At 39.5% G+C, this 13,831-nt stretch overlaps 2 protein-coding genes across 8 annotated transcripts; one reads left to right on the top strand and one right to left on the bottom strand.

Moving 5' to 3' along the window:
• Nucleotides 1-4,008: 4,008 nt before the first annotated feature.
• On the bottom strand, nt 4,009-5,502 carry LOC104450244. 5 transcript variants are annotated; one of them, XM_039315011.1, is made up of 3 exons: nt 5,216-5,502; nt 5,046-5,125; nt 4,009-4,894 (listed from the first exon to the last, which is right to left on the bottom strand). In XM_039315011.1, the coding sequence occupies exon 3, from the start codon at nt 4,886-4,888 to the stop codon at nt 4,289-4,291; it is 600 nt and encodes a 199-aa protein (XP_039170945.1). In that variant the 5' UTR covers nt 4,889-4,894; nt 5,046-5,125; nt 5,216-5,502; the 3' UTR covers nt 4,009-4,288. The 5 variants fall into 5 exon arrangements, with proteins under 5 accessions (XP_039170945.1, XP_010063014.2, XP_039170946.1 ...); XM_010064712.3 differs by having other exon boundaries at nt 5,065-5,125; XM_039315012.1 differs by having other exon boundaries at nt 5,225-5,502.
• A 2,308-nt stretch (nt 5,503-7,810) lies between these two features.
• LOC104450242 lies at nt 7,811-12,941 on the top strand. 3 transcript variants are annotated; one of them, XR_005551746.1, is made up of 10 exons: nt 7,811-8,150; nt 8,749-8,805; nt 8,951-9,003; nt 9,751-9,802; nt 10,516-10,578; nt 10,659-10,718; nt 11,528-11,570; nt 12,131-12,178; nt 12,408-12,564; nt 12,680-12,941. XR_005551746.1 is itself a non-coding variant. In XM_010064710.3 (9 exons), the coding sequence occupies exons 1-9, from the start codon at nt 8,039-8,041 to the stop codon at nt 12,469-12,471; spliced, it is 552 nt and encodes a 183-aa protein (XP_010063012.2). In that variant the 5' UTR covers nt 7,811-8,038; the 3' UTR covers nt 12,472-12,673. The 3 variants fall into 3 exon arrangements, 2 of the variants coding, with proteins under 2 accessions (XP_010063012.2, XP_039170423.1); XM_010064710.3 differs by lacking the exon at nt 12,680-12,941 and having other exon boundaries at nt 12,408-12,673; XM_039314489.1 differs by lacking the exon at nt 12,680-12,941 and having other exon boundaries at nt 8,029-8,150; nt 8,754-8,805; nt 12,408-12,673.
• Nucleotides 12,942-13,831: the final 890 nt, after the last annotated feature.

Here is a 13,831-nt window from a genome sequence, read left to right as displayed (position 1 = left end):
TAAGATGACTAGTGTTTGTATCGACGATTTCCAATCAAAATTGATCGAAAATACTTAATTGGTAAATTGCTTACAAGTTTAGGAAATTAACTAAATTGAAATGTTTATAATTGAATTAGCAAACATAATAAGTTAAGGATTTTTTGGAATTTCCCATGATTATTGCTTCCTATCCTGCATGTTAATCGAATTCATTACTGACCGATGATCAGATTGGTTTTTGTCCCTTTATAAGGAAAAATTTTATGACAAAAAGAAAAGGAAAAAAATGTCATGGTAATATCTAATTATTTGAGGCATGCTGGTATATAAATTTTGAGAATATGAAGCAGAAACTTCCTTTTTTTTGGTTGGCCAGTGGCGGAAAATCTGAAAATGCATGGATTTATGTATGTATCTGGTATTCTGGCATAAATTCTAATTCAACTTTGATTAGACTTTCTATTTGGTGTATTCATTATAACTCTGCACTATAATGCTGGCTCATCTATGTTTTTTTTTCGGTTTCTTACCCTCTTTTCACCGTCTCCAGCTTTTGTAGTTTGCGCGGATAACTGTGACGAGATTTGTTACCTATTAAGCTGAGAAGACAATTATAATTAAAGCCTTGTTTATTTCCTCAGAAATAGATGATCTGATTTTTTTTTTTTAAATGATCGCTTGTATATCTATCCAACATGATTTGTGTAAATGCAAATAATTCCATGAATTTGCATTTCTTCTAACAAGAGTCAACCCCGTGCCGACAAATTTACATTTAAGGGCGCATTTATTTCGCAAAAAATAAATAATTTGAAAAATATCTTCCTAAAAATTATTATCCGTATCTTGTGCAGAAATAAATAAATGAATGATATTTTCATTATTAATAAAAAAAATTCAGATATAAATTATCGTTGATGATGAAATTTTTTTTTATTAATTAATAATTTTAAATGATATAAGTGATTATTTTTTTCAATACTTCTGCGATGACCCTGGGCTCCGCATTTGCAGCGGCTGCCGAAAAGCAACAAGCTTTGTATTTGTTCTTCTCACTCTAAATTTTTGTATTATTATTTTATTTTTAGGAAAATTCCAAAAATATTTTGTTTTAAAAAAGACCCTCGGAATTGCCGACGTTCGTTCGTGGGCCCCCAGCTTATGGACGGCGCCAATACATTCGTTGGACGGCGAACAGGCGCAAGTGACGTCACCAGATTTTGTTCCTTTGACGAGGAACACGTTTTCCATCAAAAATGTCTAAAACCGCGCGTGTCGCTCGCGTGCACATTCTTATGCCCAAATGGCCCCAAATTTCACCATTAAAACCCTGATCCTCCGAATTTCATGACCATTGCACACGAATCCTCCTCATCTCCAACTCGAACTCAACTTCAATTTTCACGTGCTCAAATGGTATGTTTGGTTTCAAGCATCTAGAGACGAAAACACCCCAATCAAGAACACGAAATGATCACGTGATTTTTATCCAGTCGATAATTTAGAAATTAATGAGATATATGGTTATTTATTATATTGTTTATCTAGTTTTTGAGAATGGTTTATCATGGTAATATATATTAATTAAATCATACTATGAATATGTTTAGGTCGATGTTTATAATCTCTTGAATCCTTCTTACCCTATTTATACTGGAATCACCCACTTGTTTATATGTATATTATATAAAATCATATATAAAACAAAAAGGACTTCCAACTCTCGAGGAATCATCGTTTTATTTTGGTCAAAATACCCTATGTCAGTTTAATTTATAAACAAGTGCTTAAACTAATATTTTCATTTTCATTTTTATTTTTCTCATTTTGAAAATTCGAAGTTTTTATCTTATATATTACTTTTTTAGAAAAAAGTTCAAATCTTAAAATACATTGTTTTCCATACGTATTTGTAGAATTTCTTTATAATATGTTAATAATCTCTTATTCATAAATCATCTATTCATATAACCATCATGCTCTCCCACTAAAATCCGAATTCCCTAGAACAAGAGTCGAATCCGTAGTCAATGATTCTTGACCCGAAAGCACGAGGACGCCTGGCTCAATCCTAGAGTAAATACATGCGTACTGTTTTTTTTTTTTTTTTTTCATTTACATGGATTCTACGTGCATATTTTGTAAAAGCAACAAATTGAGTGGATCGATGGCAGCCACCTCTGGTGCCGACTTATTTGACTATCAATATGGGTAAGTGATAAAGCGAAAATACCACAACAGATGCGAACTCTCGATTTGGCTTTTCGACGCATCAACACAACCGCAAGCCTAAATTGGAAAATGCAACTTTGATCCATCGTCATCCTCGCGTTTGGTGAGAGGGGTCCTCAACAGGTCACGTGCTCTTGTATGTCCAGAAAAGAAAAAAAAACGTGCGGGCTCGAGTCGTGGGCCACGGCGTGCATCGATGATGAGTCGAAGTTCGGTACACGACCTTTTGAAAAGCATGGAGACCAGCAGCTACGCGACGCATTACTAACTTCGAAATCGCAGGACAAATGTATGGGGTCATGATAGTAAGCTCAGGTTGATCGGCTGGAAGTCTCGTGTTCGATTTCTGCTCCATGAAATCTCTTGGGACCCAGTTGCAAGGAACGAATTTCTTCAACTCGACTAGACTAGGGACTGGGAGGTCATATAAGTCTAGATTGCGCGGAAATTTATTCAAAATAGCACTTAACCTTTGTTAAAAAGAAAGCAAAGGGCAAGAGGGCCAAGATTGTTAAGATGATAGGGCAAACATTTGTTGTGCGTTTACTAATGCCCCACTTGTTCAGATAATCATTTAAGGATATTCCTACGCTCTTTAAAAATCGATCTTCCACTCAGTCTTTTCCCTCCCTCGCATTGATCGGCATTAAAAAAATAGAACACTCGGGTTCTAAAGAAAAAGCTGCGGAAAACCTGGAAAATGACATTGTGTCGTCGAGCAACACAAAGGTATCTCAAGTTGATATGAGAAAATTATGAAGAAGGCAGTTGGCATTTCACTTTCAGTTCATGGTGCTAATTGACGGCTCTCCTTTAATCAATTAGTGGGGCCGTGATTCGGGGACCACCGCGGGCAGCTCAAATCTAAGAAAAGAAGTTGGACCTCGCTTGCTTCTTGAAATGACGAGAGAGAGAGAGAGAGAGTCTGTTGATTCCTATAGGTAAATTGGAACCCCTCGGGCCTGCTGAGGACGGCAGTTGCACGCTGCAGACGGTCGTGATTTCTGCATTCTCTGTTTGTGGCTCTCGGGACTCGGGGACTGCCCGACACAGTTTGTGTCGCCGTATCGATCTTTGTTTAAGATATTAGTACAGCTTCAGTGTAGGATGGAAACTGCTTGCGGTGCGAATTCATTGATCCGCCCCTTGCACTGCTCAGGAAAGTATGTTTACCCGAGTAATCAATGAGAAAAGGGTTCTTGTGTTGAAGAGACGTGACATGCTATGAAACATTTTAGTGGCCACGCGCATGAAGCCAGGACAAATCTAACCTTGTGAGAGTGACATGGATTCTAAAGCTCGTGATAGATTGACAGAGAAACCTGTCTGATATGCTAATGTGCTTTAAAACTATTTCGAAATGTCTGATAGCGAGTTCCTCCTCGCTTTCACAGGGCGGCAGAGTCATAAGCATTCATCAGCAAAACAATTAGAAATTAGATGGAACGAGGGATATCAAATTAGTCCCGTATATCTGTACCGGATATCCTGAGGGAAAGATTAAATTTTTCGCAGGTACCGTGTACCTTACGACATGTGCAGGATAAATTAGTCTTCGTGACTAGATCTCCACCAATGTCAAAGCTGAGTATGGCAGATACACTATGGGCTCTTAGGTCTTGACAGAGAATCCCAGAAACAGAGAACCGAGACACATGATCTCGGAACAATCTGTGCTGCATGTCGGTAAAATTGATCATTGTGACTGATTCATGATGACGAGTGCTCTTGAAGTGAGCTTGACCATATGAGTTTTCAGCTACAGATAATAACTGATTAGAACTGAGCAGAAAATGAGCAATTGATTGCTGTGATGGGATTTCTTATATCTCCTCCACCTAAATGAATATGTGGCGTAGGAGACATGGAAAAAAGTCCACAACCCTTTCACAGGATATATCCAAACTTCACATAAATGCAGACTACTACATGGAAATGGATACTCTCATATATTCACTCTAAAATGACTACAATCTCCAATTCAGAAGGCCATACCACAACCCTGAGAAGATGAGTTTACCTAAACAATCAATGACACGACGGTTCAAACTCGCTAGAAATTTCCACAGTCCTGTCAAGGTGATTCGAGAAACCCAGTTTTGGTCAGAACAGCATTCCTCACTTTGCTGAGATCCCTTCCCTTGAGAGTCCTCCCAACGCCTTCGAAAACCGAAAACGAGGATATATGACTCCTTGCAAGCCTAGAAGCTATGAATTCATGTGGTGGCATCTTATAGTCATTTTCATCGTCGTCTCCATCACTCCCTCCTCCAACATGCACGTCGTCGTCATTGTCGGTTTCTTCATCCTCATCGCCATCACCATCATTTCCTCTCCAAGATGGCTTTTTGGAAGCTTTCTCGGATTTGGCACTTCGCCTTTTAATGTGTGACCAGTTTCGGATATTGACAGGCGCTGACTGTTGTGTGATCTTGGGTTCAGGGGTCGAACCGCTGCTACTGCCACTGCTCGCTCTTGGGATCATCTTTGCCGCCGAATATTTTGGGTTTTGGCTCGAGTAAGATCTGGAGGGTTCGGAGGCGGAGTGAAATTTCGGGCTGTGATCTTTTTGGTCGTCAAGAACATCCCACATGTCTGATTCTTCAAAGTCGCAATCTCTTAAGGATCTCCGTAGACCACTCCCCTGGCGGTAGTAACCATTCCTGTCCTCCATCGATAACTGCACACCCCACCAAAAAAAAAAAGAAAAACATCGAAAACTGATTGTACTGAAGGTGATTTGGTAAACTGTATATAGTATGAAGGCCAAAATTCAATCTTGCCAAGAGATGAAACTCGGGTCGAGAGGACGAGATTGAGTTGAACGAAACTTGGAAGAAGAATTTTGACCGATTCCCTGAATCAAGAATCTTCCGGAGAGCCACAGGTCAGCATCGATTGTTAGAGATCTCTGCAAAATAATCAATAAAGAAGACGTCACAGAAAAGGAGAAACTTGAGTAGCTGTGTATATTCTTCAATCAACTCGAAAAGTGACCCACGGAATCTACCGGCTCCGTCAGAATCAGAGTACCGCTAGCCCACCCGAAGAATACTGAAGGGGGAATATCAGTGATGGAGCGGCCTTATATCGAAGCTCGAGATCCAGAGAGAGAGAGAGAGAGCGAGAGAGAGAGAGGAGTCAGAAAGCGATCGAGCGAGACTATTTTTGTCCTTCGTGCGATTCAGAGGCCGACGTTTTACGTCCTGTTGAGAGAGAGAGAGAGAAATGGAGAGAGAGAGAGAGAGAGAGAGAATACAAGATTGGTATGAAGCTACCGAGGGCAAATGCAATGCAGGAAAGGAGCTACTGAATATGGAATACCAGTTAAAAAATGATTGTGCACATCCTTGTCAACAGTCCTATCTTGGCCAACTTAATTAATGGATCCAGCTTTAGGAACCCTGTTGGAATAATGCACGGTAAAATCTCATCACAGGGTCTGTCCAGAACGTCTCCCTGGATTAACCTCTTCTACCATCTTCCTAGTTGAGGAATGGGGAAATGATAACCCAAAAACATAATGGGTAGATTCTTTCCATGGCCAGTTTGTAAACGGACACAACCGCTGGTGCAAAATAGGACCTCGTCATGCGATCGGGGGTCTCGTAACTTCTCTATAGCCGGCAGCCGCGATAGGCCGAGCATCATGATGACATCCCGGAGTGGGATAGATCGGTCATTTCAACTCGCCGTTTTCTAGAACAAGCCAAGGTGGGGTTAATCAAGGAGCTTTGAGATCATACTTGCTAATCTGAAAGGGAGATCTTTTTTTTTCTTATTGCAAGATTTTGCTATCCGGCAACGTTTGACCCACAAGCGAATACGATAGAGCCGTCATACAATGCATCTGGGCTTTTGCTTTACATGACGTGGGAGCTGTGCTTTCTGGCGTGGTATTATTATAAGCCGATTCGGAGAAAAAGCGCTCTTGTTTGCTTCTGGTCACTTGACGAGTCTTTCCAAAGCGTCGGGGAGAGCAGTGGAAAACGAGGGGAGGGAATCTCGCTCGGCAGGGCGTCCGCAGATGTTGCCATCGATGGTTCTGTTCTTGTCCGAGCTTGTGCCCTCCGCATTCGCGGCGGCCGCCGAAAAGCAGCGTGTTCTTCTTCGCACTGTAATGTTTTTTTTTGGTATTATTCTTTTGTTTTGAGGAAAGTTCCAAAAACCAAACTGTAGCGCGCCTGATTTCGCCAAATGTCCCCCCAAGAATAGAGTTTGTTTCGAAAACACCCCTGAAGAAGATGGGTGACCTCCGGCATCGATGGCCAATGATTTGGCAGCCGATGGGTTACGGGGTCGAATTTCAGGGGCTATTTCTTTAAAAGAAAACACACTTTCGAGAGACTTTTCAGAACTTCGACTGATTTTAGGTTTTTTTTTTCCTTTAAAAAAATTAGAACAATATTTTAGGCAAAACGTGAAATAGAATTAAGTAAAAAGACAACATAATTACGCAATTCGATTAGTGGCTGGGTTCAAAGGCCAAGGTAGCAAAAATATATTAATTAATACTAAAAAGATAAAGAGCTCTTAACACCACGTGGCAGGCGTAATGATTGAGCTTCAATTCCTTTCGGGAGAGATATGGAGTTCAAATCCCTGCGTCGTTTGTCTTGTTAACATATCTCTCTTCAAAGTAAAAACATTACAAAATGATATGATTCTACTTATAAAAAAAACGTTTGTCTTGTTGGAACATATCTCTCTCTTCAAAGTAAAAACATTACAAAGTGATATGATTCTACTTATAAAAAAAAAAATTGAGTCCTCCAGTTCAATGAAAGTCTCATTAATTGAAACAAAATATATCATATCCAAATCAGGGCATAAAAAAACAAAAATAAAAACTCAAGTCACAATAAATGATAAACATTATCAATTCCGATTGTTCCATTATTGCTTCAATATCTGTCCTATGTTATTTACATTTTGTGGCAATTTCAACTTAATTTTAATTCATCTTAGCAAATGACTCGCTTTTTAATTTATTGGATTTGGTCAATGGAACAATATGATTATCTTTAGTTCTCCAAGTTGAAACCGTAGCTTGTCTTCACACCCTCTCAAACGCGTTGAATCACACATAATTTGAGCTACTATTTACTCGAGTTAGATAACTCAAGTTTGAGAAGTTATCTCATGAGTTACTTCTCTCTCTTCTTGGGATGTCAATGCTCTTATCATCAAGTAGCCTAGCTCTTTAATTCAAAGTTAGCCCATTGTCATAGAGAGGTCAATAATCCAGCAGATGAGATTATAAAAGCTCCAATCATAAGGCTCTTCCGTAAAATCGGATTTCTAATCCACACTCAAATGGCCCCTCTATCATGTTACTGGGTAGGCAAAATAATGTACTTGCATTCCCAATCAACTCAAAACTTTCAAAAGTTTGTCGGCATGACTTGAGCTCGAAAAAGTTAGAGCTCGAGCAGAAACGGTCGGCCAATTAAAATATCAATGTTTAACTCGTGAGCAACCCTCGGTTCTCCACTCGGGTCCGGTCCGGTTTATGCGAGTCGACAGACCGATGCGAACCGAGTCCCAGAGAGAGTCGGACCGGCCTTTCCCTACCAGTCTCGCTCTTCCAAAAAAAAAAAAAAAACCAGATTTTTGTCGGCATCTTCTTCCTCTTCTTCTTCGCGACCCGCTTGCTAGAGTGTGCTGCGCTTGAGCACGCCTAATTTCGATCACCGCAAACGTTCGTCTCGCTTTGGGCATCATCTTCGTCCCTGCCTAGTGCCTCGCCGCCACTCTATACTCAATAAAGGGAATCGAGATTTTCTGAATTTGCAGAGAGAGAGAGAGAGAGAAGGAGGGAGGGATGTCGAAGATATTTTCGAGGATTGCTGGATTTTTCAGCAGCCGGACTCTCGTGGGTATGGATAAGGCTGGGAATCGCTATTTCACTCGAAAAGAAGAGATCGATGGAATCGGTCAGTGTCTTTCTATTTTATTCTCTTCCTTTTTTTTTACCCCTATAATGTACATGTTTTATGGGTTTCTCGTGGCGGCGAAGAAATTCTCGAGTTTCATGCTTAAGTTATTTCGAGTTGTAGACGGCTCTGTTTCAGCTACCTCTGTCTGGGAGGGGTTTGATGCCTCAAAAGGAATGAGCTTTATGCCTAATGAAGTTACACAAGTACTTTGAAAGATACCGACTGTGTTATTATCAGTCTAATTGGTTATGTGCAACCTTGGATGCCATTTGGGTTGTGTGCCATGTTGGATTTGAATTGTCTTGGTTGCTCCTGAAGGACTTTGACATTGCGAAAGGGTGAGCACACATTTGAGCTAAAGCTTATGGAAGTGTTTAATCAGCTGAGGAATCATGTAAAGAAAATGTGACTGATAGCTGTGTTTAGATTTGGACTCATCATCTACAGGAACTTCTGCTTGCTGTAGTATGAGATTGATTGAAATAGAAAAGAGATGTCCGTATCTGCATTTTGCTTGTGTATGAGAATGAACTGCACTGCTAAATGATTCAGCACATTGTTTGCTTACGACGTACTTTATGGATGTGTTTACTAGTGAAGGAGAAAAGGTGGGTGGTATTCAAGGGTGAGCAGGAACCTACATCTGTTCCTGGTAAGCATTTCTCCAACGGACTATGACTTTTTGGTTCTGGCAACTCGTAAGTTTATAGTGTTGGTTCTATGAATTTTTAGGAGGAATATGTCACTTGCGATGTAATGGCTGATGACAGTTTCCTTTTCGATTTCTTCTTTGGCAGTTGAATGGATTTGTTGGCTGAATGGACAGCGTAAGATAGCTCCGACTCCAGAGGTAAAGTGAGCTCTATATGTATATACACAACAGTTAGTGTCCCACCTAGGGGAAGGAAAGAGGGAAACTTCGATTATGAAAAGGGTAGGTCTGGAGAAAAAGAGAACTGAAGAGGATATAGTCAAGTTCAAGGAAAAAAAAAGTGGTGCTTTAACCTTTCTACAGTTAAGAAAATCACTATGCACCCTGGATGTAGAATTGCTTAATATTGTGTTAATACATAAAGCAAGTAGTCTGTGCAGTAATGGCGGACTTTGGATTTGTTTAAATGATTCCTTTTCTGTTATTTTAGGTCTGCAACAAATTTGTGAGGAAAACCTCATGCTTTTGAATAAATTTATGATGGGGGAGAACTCAATACGACTAGCTTAGTTCTCTGCACAGGAGCTTTTGAATTTTATTTTGGTGTCGTTGTAAGTCCACACAAAGTCACATTTCTTTCTTATCCCACCTTCCCCTTAAAAAGCCCTCTCACCACTTCCATAAAGTATGGATTCTTCTAAACTCTAGTGAACTCTGGCTAACTCCTCTTGACATATACTCCTTTCCTCTTATACTGGAAGTTGCATACAATATCTTTTTTGTGCTGTAGCCCTTGCCTGTTTTGCATCGTTAGATGGGTTGGTGAAGTCATGTCTGACAAAGACGGTCGGTATATTGTGCTGTGTATTAAATTCATTATCAATAATATCCTGGGTAGTGATTTTTTGTTCTTTCACTGTTAGATAACGCTACACCTCTCTTCAGGAAATGGCGGAGCTTGAAGCTAGGCGTGAGCGGATTAAACTTAATGTCGCCAGTACGTGTCTCTAACTTATCTCTATATATTTATTGTCCCCCGTCATTTTTTTTCCCATTATGTGGTTCTTCTAGTCCCTGGCTTCTTATTGACCTCTCCACTGACATTTGACTGATATGATAGACAGTATGGTTCTTAAGGAGCATATTCAAAATGACTTGCTGCATGTTAGGTGCTTTGGACTTGACTGTTGTCTTGACACGAAGTCTCTAATTATTGTTTATCCTCCAGCCAAATGTTTGGTGAAATTTTCCTGTGTCTCTGTATATGTAGAATGGGTCAAGTTGTAGGCCTGCTTCATTCATACCAAATTGTAAAATGTTTGTTAACACATGAAATCTTCTGAAGTTTCCTGAAACAAAAATGCTTGAACACCTTCATATTGCATGGTGTGCAATCAGATGTTGTAACTGCAGTGGTAAACTATAATCTGCAAAAACCAGACCAAATTTATGGTCTGGTAAATATATAGTGGAACTGAATGGAATGGTCATCACAGCTTATATTTTGTTGAATTTTGGACCACGACAGCTAAGTCCTGGAATATGCCTGGATTCATCTTAATTGATGATCATCTGCGTTTTCTCACTTCAGACTTTTCAAGTCAATTCCAATGTGTACAATTGCTGCATTGGCATTTTCAGATTTTTTTCTATATAAATTCCCTGCTTTTTTATGAGTTTTTCTTTTATTCACTGCCTTCGTTTCCACAGGGTTAAAAGAGGAAGAAGAAAAGAAATTAAAAGAAGGCAGTATCCGCAAAAGCATGAGCTCTGGTCAGCTCTTTGCTCTATAATTACTCTGTGATTGCTTATCAACCTTTCCAAACCCATGATTATATAACACCATCTTGTAGGTAAAGTTGGAGGTCCAGACTTGGGAAGTTTTATTCGGCAATTTCCATCCTCTGCAGTAGGTATGATGATTTGTGTATTTATAGTTATATTGCATGTTAAAAGACAAAACTATTACATATAATGAGCTTTATATGATAAATCGAATTACCAATTGCCACCATGGAGGCAGTTTATTTATAGTAGGAGGATTACATGAATCATCCAACACTCTCAGAAAACATGCATGGAGTCACCTGACTGTTTAGAACTGAAGGAAACATTACTATCGGTTACTGTTTTTGTTTTCCAGTTACAGTCTACTGTTAAATGATGGACAGAGGTGTGAGTACAAGTACACTGTCAACCATCATCTTCATATCTTCAAATCTAGCCTTCCATCTCTAAAGCTGTAGAGGGAGAGAGAAAAGACTCAAAAGTCTACAGCTTTACTGAATGACTTGATGAAAGAGTTCATAAGATGGCTCTATATATAGAGCATGAGAGACACCCAAAAACCCTAATGACCTTAATTAAGACTCACCTACTAGCTACTGACTAACACCACTAAATACACTTCAACAAATGGAATAAGAATTAGATCATTTCTGATGCTTTTATTGACTTGAGCACACCAAATTATCATCACTTTCCCTGCCAGTACACTTGGACAGTTTACATTCTGCATTATGCTTGTGTTATCAAATGCTCCCCCACATGACACTTGCCACCTTCCTGAACCTGAATTATAGGTAAAGAAAAGGCTCTGAATTTGCCCTAGGGACAGAACTATAGTTTTTACTTGCTTTTATGCTTCCACCGTAGCACATATGCCATCGCTGAATAATTTTATTTTCTAATGATGTTGACACTGTGATGTTGTCTTGTGAAGGTGACAAGGTTGAGGAGACATCAGATAAAACAGATAGCTTGAGGTGATTCGCTTATACTCTTTTTGATAAGTGAAGAATGAGAGAACTTTTATACATTTGAATAGTACTATTGAAGATGCCACTACAACTCCTTTCCTTTTTCTTTCTGGTGCTGTGCTGCAAAACTCTTTCATTGCCAATGCAATTTCCTGTGTAAGTACTTCAAGTCAAGCTAGGACACTATTGTTAAGCAAGCTGTTAGAGCTTGTCATTTGGAAATAATTTTAATCCTTTGTTCTTGCTTTGTCTAGAACCATAGAAATTCCTCCTTTTTCGTTTTTTTTTTTCACATTGTGTAACTTGTGACAATCATCTATATCTTCTCCATAATCTTGCAATTGTATTGAGATATTGTGGTTAGGGGAATTGTGGGCACATTGCTTCATAGGCAAAGTTACTGCTCTCAATCAACCCCTTACCCTCCCAAAAATTGGAAAGGATAAGGAAAGAAACAAAACATAAAGTAAGAAAAAACGAAAGAATATGTTTTCATTTGCACTTACAATGGAGAGAGACATGGTTCAAATGTGATTAACGCATACTTTGGCGGGACTTCTGTGCAGACAAACTAAAGAAAGACCAAAAGAAGAAGAAGAGAAGCCGGTCCCAGAGTAAGTTCCTTTGGAATTGAATTAGCGTTTTGGAGCCCAAGAGTTTGGTTTCCAATATGTTTTAGCGGTTTCTATACTGTGCGTTAGTATGTTGACGAGTTTTACTAGTGGAGGCCTGTCTCATAACAGACTTTTGAGCTTTCAGAAAAAAGAACATTGGAGATAGAGATGCTTTATGTCATGGGACTTGTCCTGTATGAGATCATAACTAAATCAAATTGCCTTTCAGGTCAACAGAGCCCACAGGATCTGGTGCATCATTCAGGCCGGGGACATGGCAACCGCCAACTTGAAAGTATTCCTCCTGGTGTTCAAAAGGTTCGATACTGCAATACTCCGGGTCCTGTCCCTGCTTCTTTGGCGAGATTCATTAGTGAGAATAGTGGGTATGACTCAAGATGTGCTGACTCGGCAGTTCCTTTTCGACAGATAACTTTCAAGACTCTAATGCTGAGTCTTGATTTCGTGTTTTTTTTTGTTGCCAAATTTGACATTTTGTAGGTTCTCACAATTTTGGGCATTGATCTAGATGAGGTTGCACCTTTGGGATCACTGATATTCTTGCATGTTGTGTCGCGCAACTGCATTACAAGTACAATGAAAAATAAAGAGGCCAAGCGAAGGCGACGAGATATTTTTGGAATTATTTTGTCTTTCTCCTAGAAAGGATGTTTGCTTGACAATGTGCGAAGATTGAGTTAAATGCTCAAGTAGACTCGAGTTGAATCATATGCAGGCTTCAGCTTGTGCGGTTTCAGTCAAATTCAAGGTTGTACAATGATTGGCATTTATCTTTCTAGTCTTGCCGCTTGGCTCCATGATCAAAGTGTAGCACATCTTCAAGATTGCTTTGCTTATCTTTTGTTTGGGAATGACGAAAAATTAGAAATGATCATAGGCTTTGATTTGCAAAAAGATGTAATATAAGAAGTATAAGAAGTATAATCTTTTTGAGTTGTAGCATCACACGAGTAAAATGAATTTCCCCATTCACTCAGGAAGATCTCAAGTATTTGGTGGCGGAGCCGTAGAAGCCCCCCGGAAAATATTTCGAGTTCCCATTGCTTAGTTTTAAATTCCCCTCAGACCATAAAATGAGATTACCCGCCACCACGGAAGCTAGTAAGATGATGTCCTGAGTAGTTTACCCGTCTAGGACCTTCACTATAGACGAGTGGCGAGTTTTATGCATATTATTACTTCACAATTCCTTGTTATGACTTTCCTTCAGTCGCTATTTCTGCCTTTGGCATCCCCCTCTTCACGATTAAGGTCTTGAATTCGAGCATGGCCCTTGAGGGCATCGTTATCCATCCCATCAATTCATCCATTGACTGATTTGCCGATCCAATCAATCCTTGCGAAGTCAAGTTTTACCAATAATTTTTCTTTACAAAAATATAAAAAGTTCATTAGTGGAGATGGTAGGGGAGATTTGTGTCGTTTGTTTCCGGCCATTCGAGTCCGGCGCCCCGCCACACCCTAATTGGGTCAGGCCCGTTTTGTGAAATTCACATTTCATATTAAGATTATCTCGTCCTTTAAGGCACAGTCAACTTTTTTATTTTTATTTTTATTTTATTTTTAATTTGCTTTCTTTGATATATAGTGAGTTTGCTTGGCTTTTTTTCCCCTCCATGCTACCAAGTAGAT

The sequence above is a fragment of the Eucalyptus grandis genome, chromosome 6 (genome assembly GCF_016545825.1).
Source record: "Eucalyptus grandis isolate ANBG69807.140 chromosome 6, ASM1654582v1, whole genome shotgun sequence".
Lineage (NCBI taxonomy): Eukaryota > Viridiplantae > Streptophyta > Magnoliopsida > Myrtales > Myrtaceae > Eucalyptus > Eucalyptus grandis.
This window is presented reverse-complemented; position numbering and strand designations above follow the sequence as displayed.